This window comes from Trichomycterus rosablanca, chromosome 25 (assembly GCF_030014385.1).
Source record: "Trichomycterus rosablanca isolate fTriRos1 chromosome 25, fTriRos1.hap1, whole genome shotgun sequence".
NCBI lineage: Eukaryota > Metazoa > Chordata > Actinopteri > Siluriformes > Trichomycteridae > Trichomycterus > Trichomycterus rosablanca.
The window spans coordinates 2,880,423-2,893,174 of record NC_086012.1 but is presented as its reverse complement, the minus strand read 5'-3'; the positions used below and the strand labels follow the sequence as shown (position 1 = coordinate 2,893,174).

The 12,752-nt window shown below is 35.7% G+C and overlaps 1 protein-coding gene across 1 annotated transcript; it reads right to left on the bottom strand.

Moving 5' to 3' along the window:
- Positions 1 to 1,372: 1,372 nt before the first annotated feature.
- sri (sorcin) lies at positions 1,373 to 11,330 on the bottom strand. Its single transcript, XM_062987504.1, has 8 exons — positions 11,176 to 11,330; positions 4,181 to 4,249; positions 3,873 to 3,942; positions 3,658 to 3,701; positions 3,328 to 3,475; positions 2,800 to 2,913; positions 1,776 to 1,834; positions 1,373 to 1,668 (listed from the first exon to the last, which is right to left on the bottom strand). The coding sequence occupies exons 1-8, from the start codon at positions 11,221 to 11,223 to the stop codon at positions 1,642 to 1,644; spliced, it is 579 nt and encodes a 192-aa protein (XP_062843574.1). The 5' UTR covers positions 11,224 to 11,330; the 3' UTR covers positions 1,373 to 1,641.
- Between the last annotated feature and the right edge of the window lie 1,422 nt (positions 11,331 to 12,752).

Genomic DNA, 12,752 nt, shown 5'->3' with positions numbered 1-12,752 from the left:
CACCCAGCAAACACAACTATGTGGTATGAGTTAGTTGCTTGGTGGTGATACACCATTATAGTAACGTTGTGAGAAAGTAAAACATCCAGAAACAAGTAATCTGACCGCTTTAAACATCTGAATTTATCTACAACTTTACTGAGAGCAGCTGCTTACAAGAATGAATGTATTACAATATTAACATGATGAGTTAAAAATAGAGTGCACAAGTATCGGTGTTGTGTAAATATTATTATTAATATTATTATGAAAGATATACAATAAAGGCTTGTGCACTGTGTGCAGTAAACTAACTATACAAAAGACATTACACTGTAGTTAGTTTAATTATAATCCTGTAAAATTCGTGTTCAGTGTTTCGTCAGGTGTTCTTATGCTGGGTGAAGTGTATCATAATTTGCCATTATACTTACTGAAAGGGATATCAAAGCATTTTAAATGTTAATAAAATGTTATAACCATTTGTTATCTGTGTTCTTTCTTTGTAGACTGTGGCAAGTTGTACTGTACTGATAATTTAATGATGATCTTTACACACTCAACTTCACCTGCTCAACCAGTGTGTTCTATAGGTTATAGCCTCAGTTTTATGCTGGATTGTGATTTGCATCTATTTTTGCATTTATATTTGCATATTTTGTCTTTCTTGCATTGACACACCTGGACTGGTGCATGAAGGGCTTGGTGTTGACCTAACAAACTGAGTAAGCTGTGTAAGAGCATTAGACTGGGCGTTTTTTTATTTGGTTTGTTTAAACAATACTGTTTTGATTTTATTTACACATACACTATATAGGCAAAGGAAACTCATTTTTTATTAGAATGTCTTATTTTTATAGTAGAAACAAAGCCCAATCAATTAGCTGTTTTAGCATTAGTATTTTCTCAATGACTTAAAAACAGCTCCAATGGGTTTAAACAATTTAAAATTATGTTTTTAAGCTCTAATAATGCATTTGAACTGAAAATATATTCAATTATTTATATTTCACTGATGCCTAAGATACAAAGACAAGTTCCTGAAGGTACTGTATGAAGATGTGACCCAAACCAGTAACACGATTTTAATATCAAGGGTGAAAAGTACAAAACTACCTCTATATATTTAAAAGATTGTTTTCTACTATGATGGTAACAAACATTTCCATTCTCGTGAGACAGTTAAAACGAGGTTTATCACAGCTGATAAAGAATTTGGGTTATTTAGCCACATACTTGGGTTTCTGGATGACACAGACCTCAGAACAACAGCCAAGCGTTTCCACAAACCACAGTACCACAACGTCTAAAACCTCATACAGGGAAACCTAATAAATGTAATAAAAGTGGCCAGTGAGCATATGTCAATCAATAAAGGACACCAAAGCAAATATATCAACATTTTGGCTTTACTGAGTACAATCCTTGGGTTACACTGTTTTTCGCAGTGGTTTGGTCCCATAAAACGATGCTTCATTTATTCACCAGTGCAAGTCCAGGACTAAAAGCATAACAGATTAAAAGCAACTCTTTTCAGATGCTGTTTGTAGGCGCAAATTTAAAAAAGCATTCGTATAAAAACAAGCTCATTCCCTCTAAATACTACTTTATATATAAGAAGATGCTGGAATTGAGTCTGGTGTGTTGGTTCCAACATTTCTCTCAAATGCTTATAATGGACTGGATGAACTGAAATGAGAGAGAGAGGAAGAGGATGTGAGAGAGATGTACTGCTGAAAATTAAAGCTGAAATTAACTAAAATAATTACTTGAAGTAGTCAAGTGTAAAGACTTACGTCGTCATATTGAAACGAAGCCATTCCCTGCTGGGCCTGGTCCCTCCTGCGGAAAATTTCTGAGCACAAAGGTTATGTGGTTAGTGTTAGTGAATACACGTATCTCATGTACATACAAAAAGGAACAATTTTTGTTTTCTCTATGAACTTAGACGGCTCTTTACTTCTGCTGACACACCAGATTAATCATTTTTATACTATTTATACAGTGTACAGTAATGATATGTTGTTTCTCTGATGTAAAAATGGCAAAAATCAGCATTAGCTGGTTGCTCATCAGAGCTGGTTGAAACACATTGGTTACATTCATGGCAGGATCGTTCAATATTTATATATATAATATATTGATCAGGCATATTTTAAAGCTGGAACAGTCCTCAAACTCTTCATAAATATAAAACTGCACATGTATAAAGACAGACAAATCAAAAAGGCCCTTGGTGTTTTGAACACATTAACACAGTTTGCTGGTCATTCTTTAACATTTATTAGTACAAATATAAACATTGATTTATAGAATAAATATATACTGTATATAATTAGCATGTTTTCATACTGACATCGATCAGTCAACAGCTGGGATGTCGTGTGTTTTGAGCATGTTGATGCTGGTTGTTTGGTGGTCACTAGCCAGAATTTGCAGTGTTTTGTGTGTTTTGAAAACATCTATGTTGTTTATTTATGGTCAAACTGTTTTGATCATGTCTAAGCTAGGCTTTGCTGGCAATTTAAAATCAACTCTTTTAGCACAGCTTCATCCTGGTCAGGGTCGCAGTAGGTCAGATTCATTGGACAATAGACAGGAAACACCCTGAAAAGATCACCAGTCCATCACAGGACAGACTCACACACACACACACACACATTAACACTTCGGGTAATTTTAGAAGCTCCCATAGGCCTGAGTGCATGTATTTGGACTTGCACAGAAAGGACAGGGAATCGAACCCAGGCCCTTCTGTCGCTGTTTGACGATTAACAATTCCATTTCAGTACACAGTGAATCACATATCCTCATACTTACCAGTCAGAGCTCTTAGTTTGACACAACATGCCACATAGTCATCGAAGGTGATATTTCCCTTGTTACTGTAGCGTTTCACAATGCAGTTCATCACTTGAGGGTTCAGTCTGTAACCTGTACACACATAAAGCCTTCTTAATACAAATACAGCCTGCTAATAGGTACAGTTAAAGTATGCCTGCTTGACTAAGGACAGCATCATGTTTGTTTCTAATTTAGGTCAGTTTTTTTTTTTTTTTCGGACTGTTTATAGACGTTTTCTCTCAGCATAAGCTGACAGCTTGGGTTTTGCTTCCTGACATGATCCATGTAGTTATTAATGGAATCGAATCATTTTAATGAAATTGATGTTTAGATTCAAGCCATTGATATGTGTGGAATAAAATTTACCCTGCAACCTTTTACTCTGATTATAAAAAGCATTTCTTAATAAAAATTAGGATCTAAATCCTATTGAATTTATATAAACAAAACTAAAATACTTTAAAAAAAAAAACATTTATTAATATGAATGTCAAAGTGTTTTACCCATAGATGTAACTGCTTGGGTCATTTCCTGTTGGTCCACCGTTCCGCTTTGGTCTCTGTCAATGGACATGAAGTGCTGCTTCCAGCCATTGATCACCGCCCACAGCTCCTTAAATTCATTGAAGCTCATACTGCCCGACATGTCACGCTAACAGCCAAGTTAATGGAAACCAACTTTATTTCTCAGTATTCAGTACAAATCAGGTTTTTTTTCCTACTCTGACACCTAAATAAGCCTATAATAATAACTTCTACAAACTTATTGCTAGCTTCTGAACCTAGTAAAACGTTAAAGGTGCTTTCATTGTTTTGATATGCTGTGAAGGATACATCAAGCATGCCGATCATCAGCCGGCAGGTCTCCAAGTTGAATGCTGTAAAATAAAATATAAAAAAATGTACAACTGTAAATAAAATGAGTACAAAATGAAATCCGTGTTATTCATGCACTTCATGTCACAAAGTTAGAAGCATCAAATGTGCACAAAAATCTTTTAATAAAACTCAATCATGAATCGAGCCATTAAAACAAATGACAGTCTTACGTCTGTAGCCCCCAGTAAAGTTGGCCTGAGTCAGACAGGCTTGAAGCTCCTCGGCGGTTATGTGTCCATCCTAAATCAAAGTAAATTTACATTCATTTACAATTTACATTCAGTTTACATTCACACTAAAATAAGTAGGTTTTAGTACTGATGACATTTTTAAGCTTGTACAGTAATAACTAAGTGTGAATATTTTATAACTGAATAATGAATTATGTGTCTAGTATTTATAAATCATTGTAATATTCTACTGGTAAGCAGTAATACACACTGACCACACAGATGGAATTGGCTTTATGAGGAATTACCTGTCCAGCGACCGCAGTGAAATATCCAAACAGAGGATCTTGCTGCGCGCCTGGGAATCCTCCAGGAAACTACAAGAAAGACAAATAATAAAAGAAACATATTTAAATTTGTTTACATTTCTTACTCTCACAACTGCAACCTGTATTATTAGTTTCACTGTCTTCACTGAATTGTTCCAAATAAAATGCTTTCAAATATTAAATAATGAAATAGGCCAGCAGTATGTTTCTATAACAAAAGTGCTGAAATAAGAGCAAATTATTACAATAATCTTAAATATTAAACTTTAATACATTTTTAATAGATTAGAAAAAAGGTATTTATTGTATTCCTAATGTGATTTCAAATATATTAAAAACCTAAAATACATTTATTAATGTATTAAAATAGAACAAAGCATAGTGAGTTAATTATATTATAATTAAAATGCTAAATAATATACATGTTAAAAATGCACTATTTATAAAGCAAAAATAACAAAAAATAGAATAACAAATTAAAATGATAAAAATCAAATGCATTGTTGTGTAAAATCTGATGCAGTGTATTAATCTCCTGGCAGATAACATCAGCATCTGTTACACAAAGAAGACATTTGTTTAACGTTTTAACCATTTACTGTTAATGCCAATTATCCAAATGTAACTGATTCTTGTAACCTACAAAGTTTCTCTTTTATATTTATATTAATTTGATGTAACATGAGCATTCATGTACATATTCATGCATGTTACCATCAAACCAGATACTGTGCCAGAGGCTTGTTTATGTTTATTAATATTAGCTTATAAAAGTTTACAGAGCTAATTTATAATATAACCAGATATTATGTGTGATGTATGTACCTGTATATTTAAAGTAAACTTTATCACCACAATAAACACATCGAAAAACTCTTTTTACTATTAATGATGTTACATTAACACTGAACAACTGTTAAATACAGGTCTCTTATAAGTGTACATAAACTGTGTGGACTAGTTTTGATTATGTGGTTGAACCTTTGATGGGACTAATCATCAGCCTTTACTCCTCCTCTGCATTAAAGCCGTTTGTGGTGTCACATTTTCCTTTGGAAAACAGCTCTGTGTGTGGTGTGACCTGTTTTCTATAAAGCACCATGTTGGCTCATTCTGTGGGTGCTGCTTCTGAACCGACGCTTGGATTTTTTTTTCGGTTTACATAGTTTGTGGTAGGTAAGTGGGTGAGATCTGGTGCCAGTGAGATCCAATGCCCCAGATTCAATTAAGACCATATAATGCAGAGCCAGATTTATTAAGGTTGTTACAGTTTAGACGGCTACAGATTTTACAGTGGAAATTCCTTTTTACAGTAATTCACGTTAAATATATTGTCTCATTTCAAACTGCATAGCAAGCTTATAGCCTAACAATGCTTTAAAACGGACAAAACCTTTCTCAGTGTCTAACCATTTTACACCTTACATCTCTGACTTTATCTACAACAAGATTCACTACTGGTCAAACAGGAATTTCTCCTCTAAGGCTGACGCATATTCAGACTAGTTAAACACTCAGCTGTATAGCGTAGTATTTACACAGTACTCTCAAATAATAAATACATATTGTTCGTATGCTCGGACGGTGCAGCGGTGTATTTAGCTTGCCCACCACCACTGAGATCCGGGTTTAAATCTCAGCACTGCTGTTGGGCGGCCAGGTTTGTACATGTACATGATTAAGTAGGGTGTGAACTGTCTAGGGTATTGTAGCATGTAAAATGTAGCATGTTTTAATGGTATGGCATCATGTATGTATGTTTTTAATTTTCTTTTTCTCCAGTATGAAACATTTAGAAACTAACAAACAGTAATTTAACTCCATATTTACAGTGTATCACAAAAGTGAGTACAGCCCTCACATTTCTGCAAATATTTTATTATATCTTTTCATGGGACAACACTATAGAAATAAAACTTGGATATAACTTAGAGTAGTCAGTGTACAACTTGTATAGCAGTGTAGATTTACTGTCTTCTGAAAATAACTCAACACACAGCCATTAATGTCTAAATAGCTGCAACATAAGTGAGTACACCCCACAGTGAACATGTCCAAATTGTGCCCAAAGTGTCAATATTTTGTGTGACCACCATTATTATCCAGCACTGCCTTAACCCTCCTGGGCATGGAATTCACCAGAGCTGCACAGGTTGCTACTGGAATCCTCTTCCACTCCTCCATGATGACATCACGGAGCTGGTGGATGTTAGACACCTTGAACTCCTCCACCTTCCACTTGAGGATGCGCCACAGGTGCTCAATTGGGTTTAGTCCATCAACCTCTGGATATGACACCGAACACGTGGACTCAACTTCTTTGGTCGACCCTGGCGAAGCCTGTTCCGAGTGGAACCTGTCCTGGAAAACCGCTGTATGACCTTGGCCACCATGCTGTAGCTCAGTTTCAGGGTGTTAGCAATCTTCTTATAGCCCAGGCCATCTTTGTGGAGAGCAACAATTCTATTTCTCACATCCTCAGAGAGTTCTTTGCCATGAGGTGCCATGTTGAATATCCAGTGGCCAGTATGAGAGAATTGTACCCAAAACACCAAATTTAACAGCCCTGCTCCCCATTTACACCTGGGACCTTGACTCATGACACCAGGGAGGGACAACGACACATTTGGGCACAATTTGGACATGTTCACTGTGGGGTGTACTCACTTATGTTGCCAGCTATTTAGACATTAATGGCTGTGTGTTGAGTTATTTTCAGAAGACAGTAAATCTCTGACTACTCTTAAGTTATATCCAAGTTTCATGTCTATAGTGTTGTCCCATGAAAAGATATAATGAAATATTTGCAGAAATGTGAGGGGTGTACTCACTTTTGTGATACACTGTATTAGGGATGCATCGATACCATTTTTTCCCAACTGAGTACGAGTACAAGTACATGTATTTTTGTACTCGCCGATACCGATACCGATACCTATTTAGAATGATGCAATCTGGAGCATTATGGAATAGTGTAGTTTTTAGTGTAAAATAGTGCAGTGGAACAGTTGCTTGGGTTGCCATCACTAATTGTAAAAAAAAAAAACACCGCACAGACATCATTGAGAAAGCTTCTGACAAGCTAACGTTCATTAATAAACGCACGTAATTAACGTTGTGCACATCATACATGAGATGCGATTCTGCTGATTGAAATATTTACTTTAAAAGGATAATACAGTCCGATCCCATCTGAGCCGATTCTATCAGCACGTACATTCGTGGTTCACCTCGGTAAATCGTAAACGACTCTGAGTCGGCTCCCGCTCTGTGGTAATAACCAGTATAATTAAGCCTGAGCTTTATAATGTAAGCGAGTCACACAAAATGTTCTGTAGTATTTGGTGTTTATTTACAACCGCATCGTTCATTATAACAGTAAACACGGAGAGATGACTGAGAAAAGAAACTGCGCTTAAAATGAGTCGACTCCCGAATCACTTGTATCGACACTGTGAACAGAGTATTAAAGACACACACACGTCCTATAAAAGCGGTCGCTGCTTTTGTAACCGGTTATCTTCACTGTTAGCTCTATTTTGAAGGTTTTTGTTTTTTTTTCAAACGGAACTAAATAACATTAAACGTGCGTGTGAGCGTGGTCAGTGAGAATAATTGAATCTGTCTCCCGTGGGTGAAAAATGAATTGCTTTAGTTTTAGAAGTAAAAAAATCTCCCTGCGTTAACGCAGCAACGTGCACTAGGTACAAGGTATCGGATGTTTAGTATCGGAGCCTCGTTTGCGAGTACGAGTACGAGTTAATGAGCGCGGTATCTATGGAGGTAAATATGTAGCAAAAGTTTTGCACCTGTGAAAACGAAATCTGTAAAATGTGTACCTGTAAAAAAAAATCTGTAACTGTGAAAAAGATTTGTACCTGTAAAAAATAAATTTGTAACTGTAAAAAAAATCTGTAAAATTTTTTATCTGTAAAAATAAAATCTGTAACTGTGAAAAAGATTTGTACCTGTAAAAAATAAATTTGTACTTTTATTTTCGATGTGAGAATAAAAACATTGCAGCACAGTTTCAAATCTGCCCGCCACGAGTTTTGCAACAAATATCTCAGTCAGCGTGTTGCAAAACTGATCTGTACCTGTAGCTGCAGGGGCGGGGCTTAGGGGTGCAGGGGGCGGGACTACTGAGGAGATAGACGTAATTACCGACCAATCAAAAGAGCTGGTTTTTAGCGCAGCAGAAGCGTGTCAATCACAAAGTTTCAGTGTAGTGGGATCAGAACATCATAACTCACGTTATAACGTCCTTATTAGTGTTGCTGTGGATATTATGGTGGATGTTTGCTGCGTGTTGTCTGCTAGTTAATGTGTTAATGCGTTTAACCCTGCTAGTTTTATACTGGACATATTGGACACTCGGCCTGACATTCGAGTTTCTTTCATCTCGTTCTCGGCTAATAAACATTCAAAAACGAATAAACCTGCACGAACTGACTCTGCAGTAAACAAAGCACAAACTACAATCTAATATGTTTTTAAAAGTCTTTCTGTTTATTTTTATTTAACGCTATTTCGTGATTGTGAGCTTTATCTGCCTTGAAAAGCCAAGGGAGCCTCTCAAAAGTGCGTAAAACCAGGTTATAGTTCTGTATTACCTAGTGACATGTACCATTCACCACAACTGTATTAAGTCCTACAGTACTGGTACAGTCAAATACATATCGTGTAAAAGAAATCTAAATGTACATTTTAATGTAATAAGCAATGTAAATTGCAATTAAAATTTTCTATATTTCATTCTTTATTATTATACTCATGCTGTAGGACTTTGTATGATTTATCACTGCTGTAAGACTATTATGTAAAATAGTGAGTAGTGCAAGTGACATGGTAACTACTACAACCTTTTTTGTATACAAATTTACGTTTCTATGTTATATTTCTACGTTTATATTTTATTCTTCATTACTATACCCACACTGTAGAGCTTTTTTTCTGTAATTTAGGGGTAGTAGGTGGTGCATGTCACTACATTGCTTATTACATTAAAATGTACGTTTAGATTTCTTTTACACGATATGTATTTGACTGTACCAGTACTGTAGGACTTAATACAGTTGTGGTGAATGGTACATGTCACTAGGTAATACAGAACTATAACCTGGTTTTATGCACTTTTGAGAGGCTCCCTTGGCTTTTCAAGGCAGATAAAGCTCACAATCACGAAATAGCGTTAAATAAAAATAAACAGAAAGACTTTTAAAAACATATTAGATTGTAGTTTGTGCTTTGCTTACTGCAGAGTCAGTTCGTGCAGGTTTATTCGTTTTTGAATGTTTATTAGCCGAGAACGAGATGAAAGAAACTCGAATGTCAGGCCGAGTGTCCAATATGTCCAGTATAAAACTAGCAGGGTTAAACGCATTAACACATTAACTAGCAGACAACACGCAGCAAACATCCACCATAATACCCACAGCAACACTAATAAGGATGTTATAACGTGAGTTATGATGTTCTGATCCCACTACACTGAAACTTTGTGATTGACACGCTTCTGCTGCGCTAAAAACCAGCTCTTTTGATTGGTCGGTAATTACGTCTATCTCCTCAGTAGTAGTTACAGATCAGTTTTGCAACACGCTGACTGAGATATTTGTTGCAAAACTCGTGGCGGGCAGATTTGAAACTGTGCTGCAATGTTTTTATTCTCACATCGAAAATAAAAGTACAAATTTATTTTTTACAGGTACAAATCTTTTTTACAGTTACAGATTTATTTTTTACAGGTACAAATCTTTTTCACAGTTACAGATTTTATTTTTACAGAGAAAAATTTTACAGATTTTTTTTACAGTTACAAATTTATTTTTTACAGGTACAAATCTTTTTCACAGTTACAGATTTTTTTTTACAGGTACAAATTTTACAGATTTCGTTTTCACAGGTGCAAAACTTTTGCTACATATTTACCTCCATAGTATCGGGCTAATACCCGATACTAGTATCAGTACTCATGCATCTCTACACTGTATATTTAAATAGTTGTTTTATGCTGTTTATAATTCATGGATGGAATATTATTTACATCTGATGTATTATTAACATACAACACAATTAAATAGACCATATTAAAATGTTATAATTTATTAGATAGTATGTAAGTGTAGATATTAAACAGGCAACTGGACTTGTAACTAAACATCTTAACTTTCTAATGATGGCTGGGTTAAATGGCAGTTGTAGCCTAGTGGTTAAGATACTGGTCTAGTAAACAGAAGGTTGCCGGTTCAAGCCCCGCCACCACCAAGTTGCCACTGTTGGGTCCTTGAGCAAGGCCCTTAACCCTCAATTGCTCATCGTGTAAGTCGCTTTGGATAAAAGCGTCTGCTAAATGCTGAAAATGTAAATGTAATGTAAATGGTCTAGTAATCAGAAGGTTGCCGGTTCAAGCCTCACCACTGCCAGGTTGCCACTGTTGCCACTCAATTGCTTAGATTGTATACTGTCAATCCTCAGCACTGCAATAACATGGTAATAACATGATAGTGTGTGTTGTGTTGGTATGAGTGTATTAAGTGCAGCAGCATCAGGTCAATGAGTTTTTCATTAATGGATGAGCTATGGGGTGGCACATTGACTACTATTACTTATCGTATACACATAAAGTGAATCTATATGGTAAGTGGAGCTCATAAAATGACCAATTAATGTACATGTAATATGAGTGAATGTTATAACGAGCTACTGATGGTAATGATGTACATTGTGAGTGTTATATAATACAGCAGTAATCTGATACATACCGACTAGTAAAAAACAAAAGCCATTATAGATCAGATAGTGATTATGTGTTATTAAAACTGTTGAGAATCTTTCTGTTCATGTCTGTATAACTAGAATAAAAATTTAGTAACAAACAAACGCACCAAACATCGATCACACACACACACACACACACACACACACACACACACACTCTCTCTGTTAATAACCAAGACAAATGTGATAATTACCGCTCCTGGGAATCCAGCAGCTGGAGCTCCAAACCCGGGGTGATTCATATTTGGATGATAAGTGATTTTTGTCGCTTTGATGCCTTAATGATGCTTAGAAAGATTTTATATTACACCAAAACCACACCCTCTTCCGCAATAGGCGTTTCCTAAACCCCGGTGGTGACTGTAGTGACATTCCGGGTTTCTTGTCCCACCCGTATTAGATAAACCACGCCCCCTTTGTTCTGATTGACTGTTCAGCTTAACAGTAGTGCGAACCTAGTGGAGGGGGTCTAAACTTTTTAAGTTTTAAGACTATTTTCCTCTTTTAAGGCTCAATATTTTTGCAACCACAAAAACTAATACGTGCAAAAAGTCATTTCATGTAGCTGGTGTTTTTATAAGCATGACATGAATGTGAATATTAAATAAGTAAATATGTAGTCTAAACTGTGATTGTTCAATGTGACTTGTAATCAATAACTAGACATTTCTGTTAGATTTGTCTGCCCAAAACTAGAAAAAATACTTCTGTGAAACTAATTGCATCTCTGGTGGGGTCAAAAAAGTAAACAGTACCTTTAAATGTTTCATTTCTGTTTCTTTAATCATTTCTATTAATTTAGATTTACAATAATATGTAGATATTATGCAAAGAAAACGTATTTTGACGTGTTTAAATCTGTTACAGATGTGTACTGCTGCTGTTTAATGTTATGCACAAGTTTATACGTGCCTGCTTCAATTGCATGTTTTGTACCAATTAAGGAACAGGGAGCACATTTCTGCACATTTTAATGTAGAACTACTGTTTATTTGCTTAATGTAATAAGTTGTAATAGATGTAATTAGAGCTGATCTCAGGTCAGTCTGAGTGGTTTATAATGTTAGTAATTAGAGCTGATCTCAGGTCAGTCTGAGTGGTTTATAATGTTAGTAATTAGAGCTGATCTCAGGTCAGTCTGAGTGGTTTATAATATTTGTTAGTTGAGCTGATCTCAGGTCAGTCTGAGTGGTTTATAATGTTGGTAATTAGAGCTGATCTCAGGTCAGTCTGAGTGGTTTATAATGTTCATAATTACAGCTGATCTCAGATCAGTCTGAGAGGTTTATAATGTTAGTAATTAGACCTGATCCCAGGTCAGTCTGAGAGGTTTATAATGTTAGTAATTAGACCTGATCCCAGGTCAGTCTGAGAGGTTTATAATGTTTGTAAGTTGAGCTGATCTCAGGTCAGTCTGAGTGGTTTATAATATTTGTAAGTTGAGCTGATCTCAGGTCAGTCTGAGTGGTTTATAATGTTAGTAATTAGAGCTGATCTCAGATCAGTCTGAGAGGTTTATAATGTTAGTAATTAGACCTGATCCCAGGTCAGTCTGAGAGGTTTATAATGTTAGTAATTAGACCTGATCCCAGGTCAGTCTGAGAGGTTTATAATGTTTGTTAGTTGAGCTGATCTCAGGTCAGTCTGAGTGGTTTATAATGTTAGTAATTAGAGCTGATCTCAGGTCAGTCTGAGTGGTTTATAATGTTAGTAATTAGAGCTGATCTCAGATCAGTCTGAGAGGTTTATAATGTTAGTAATTAGACCTGAT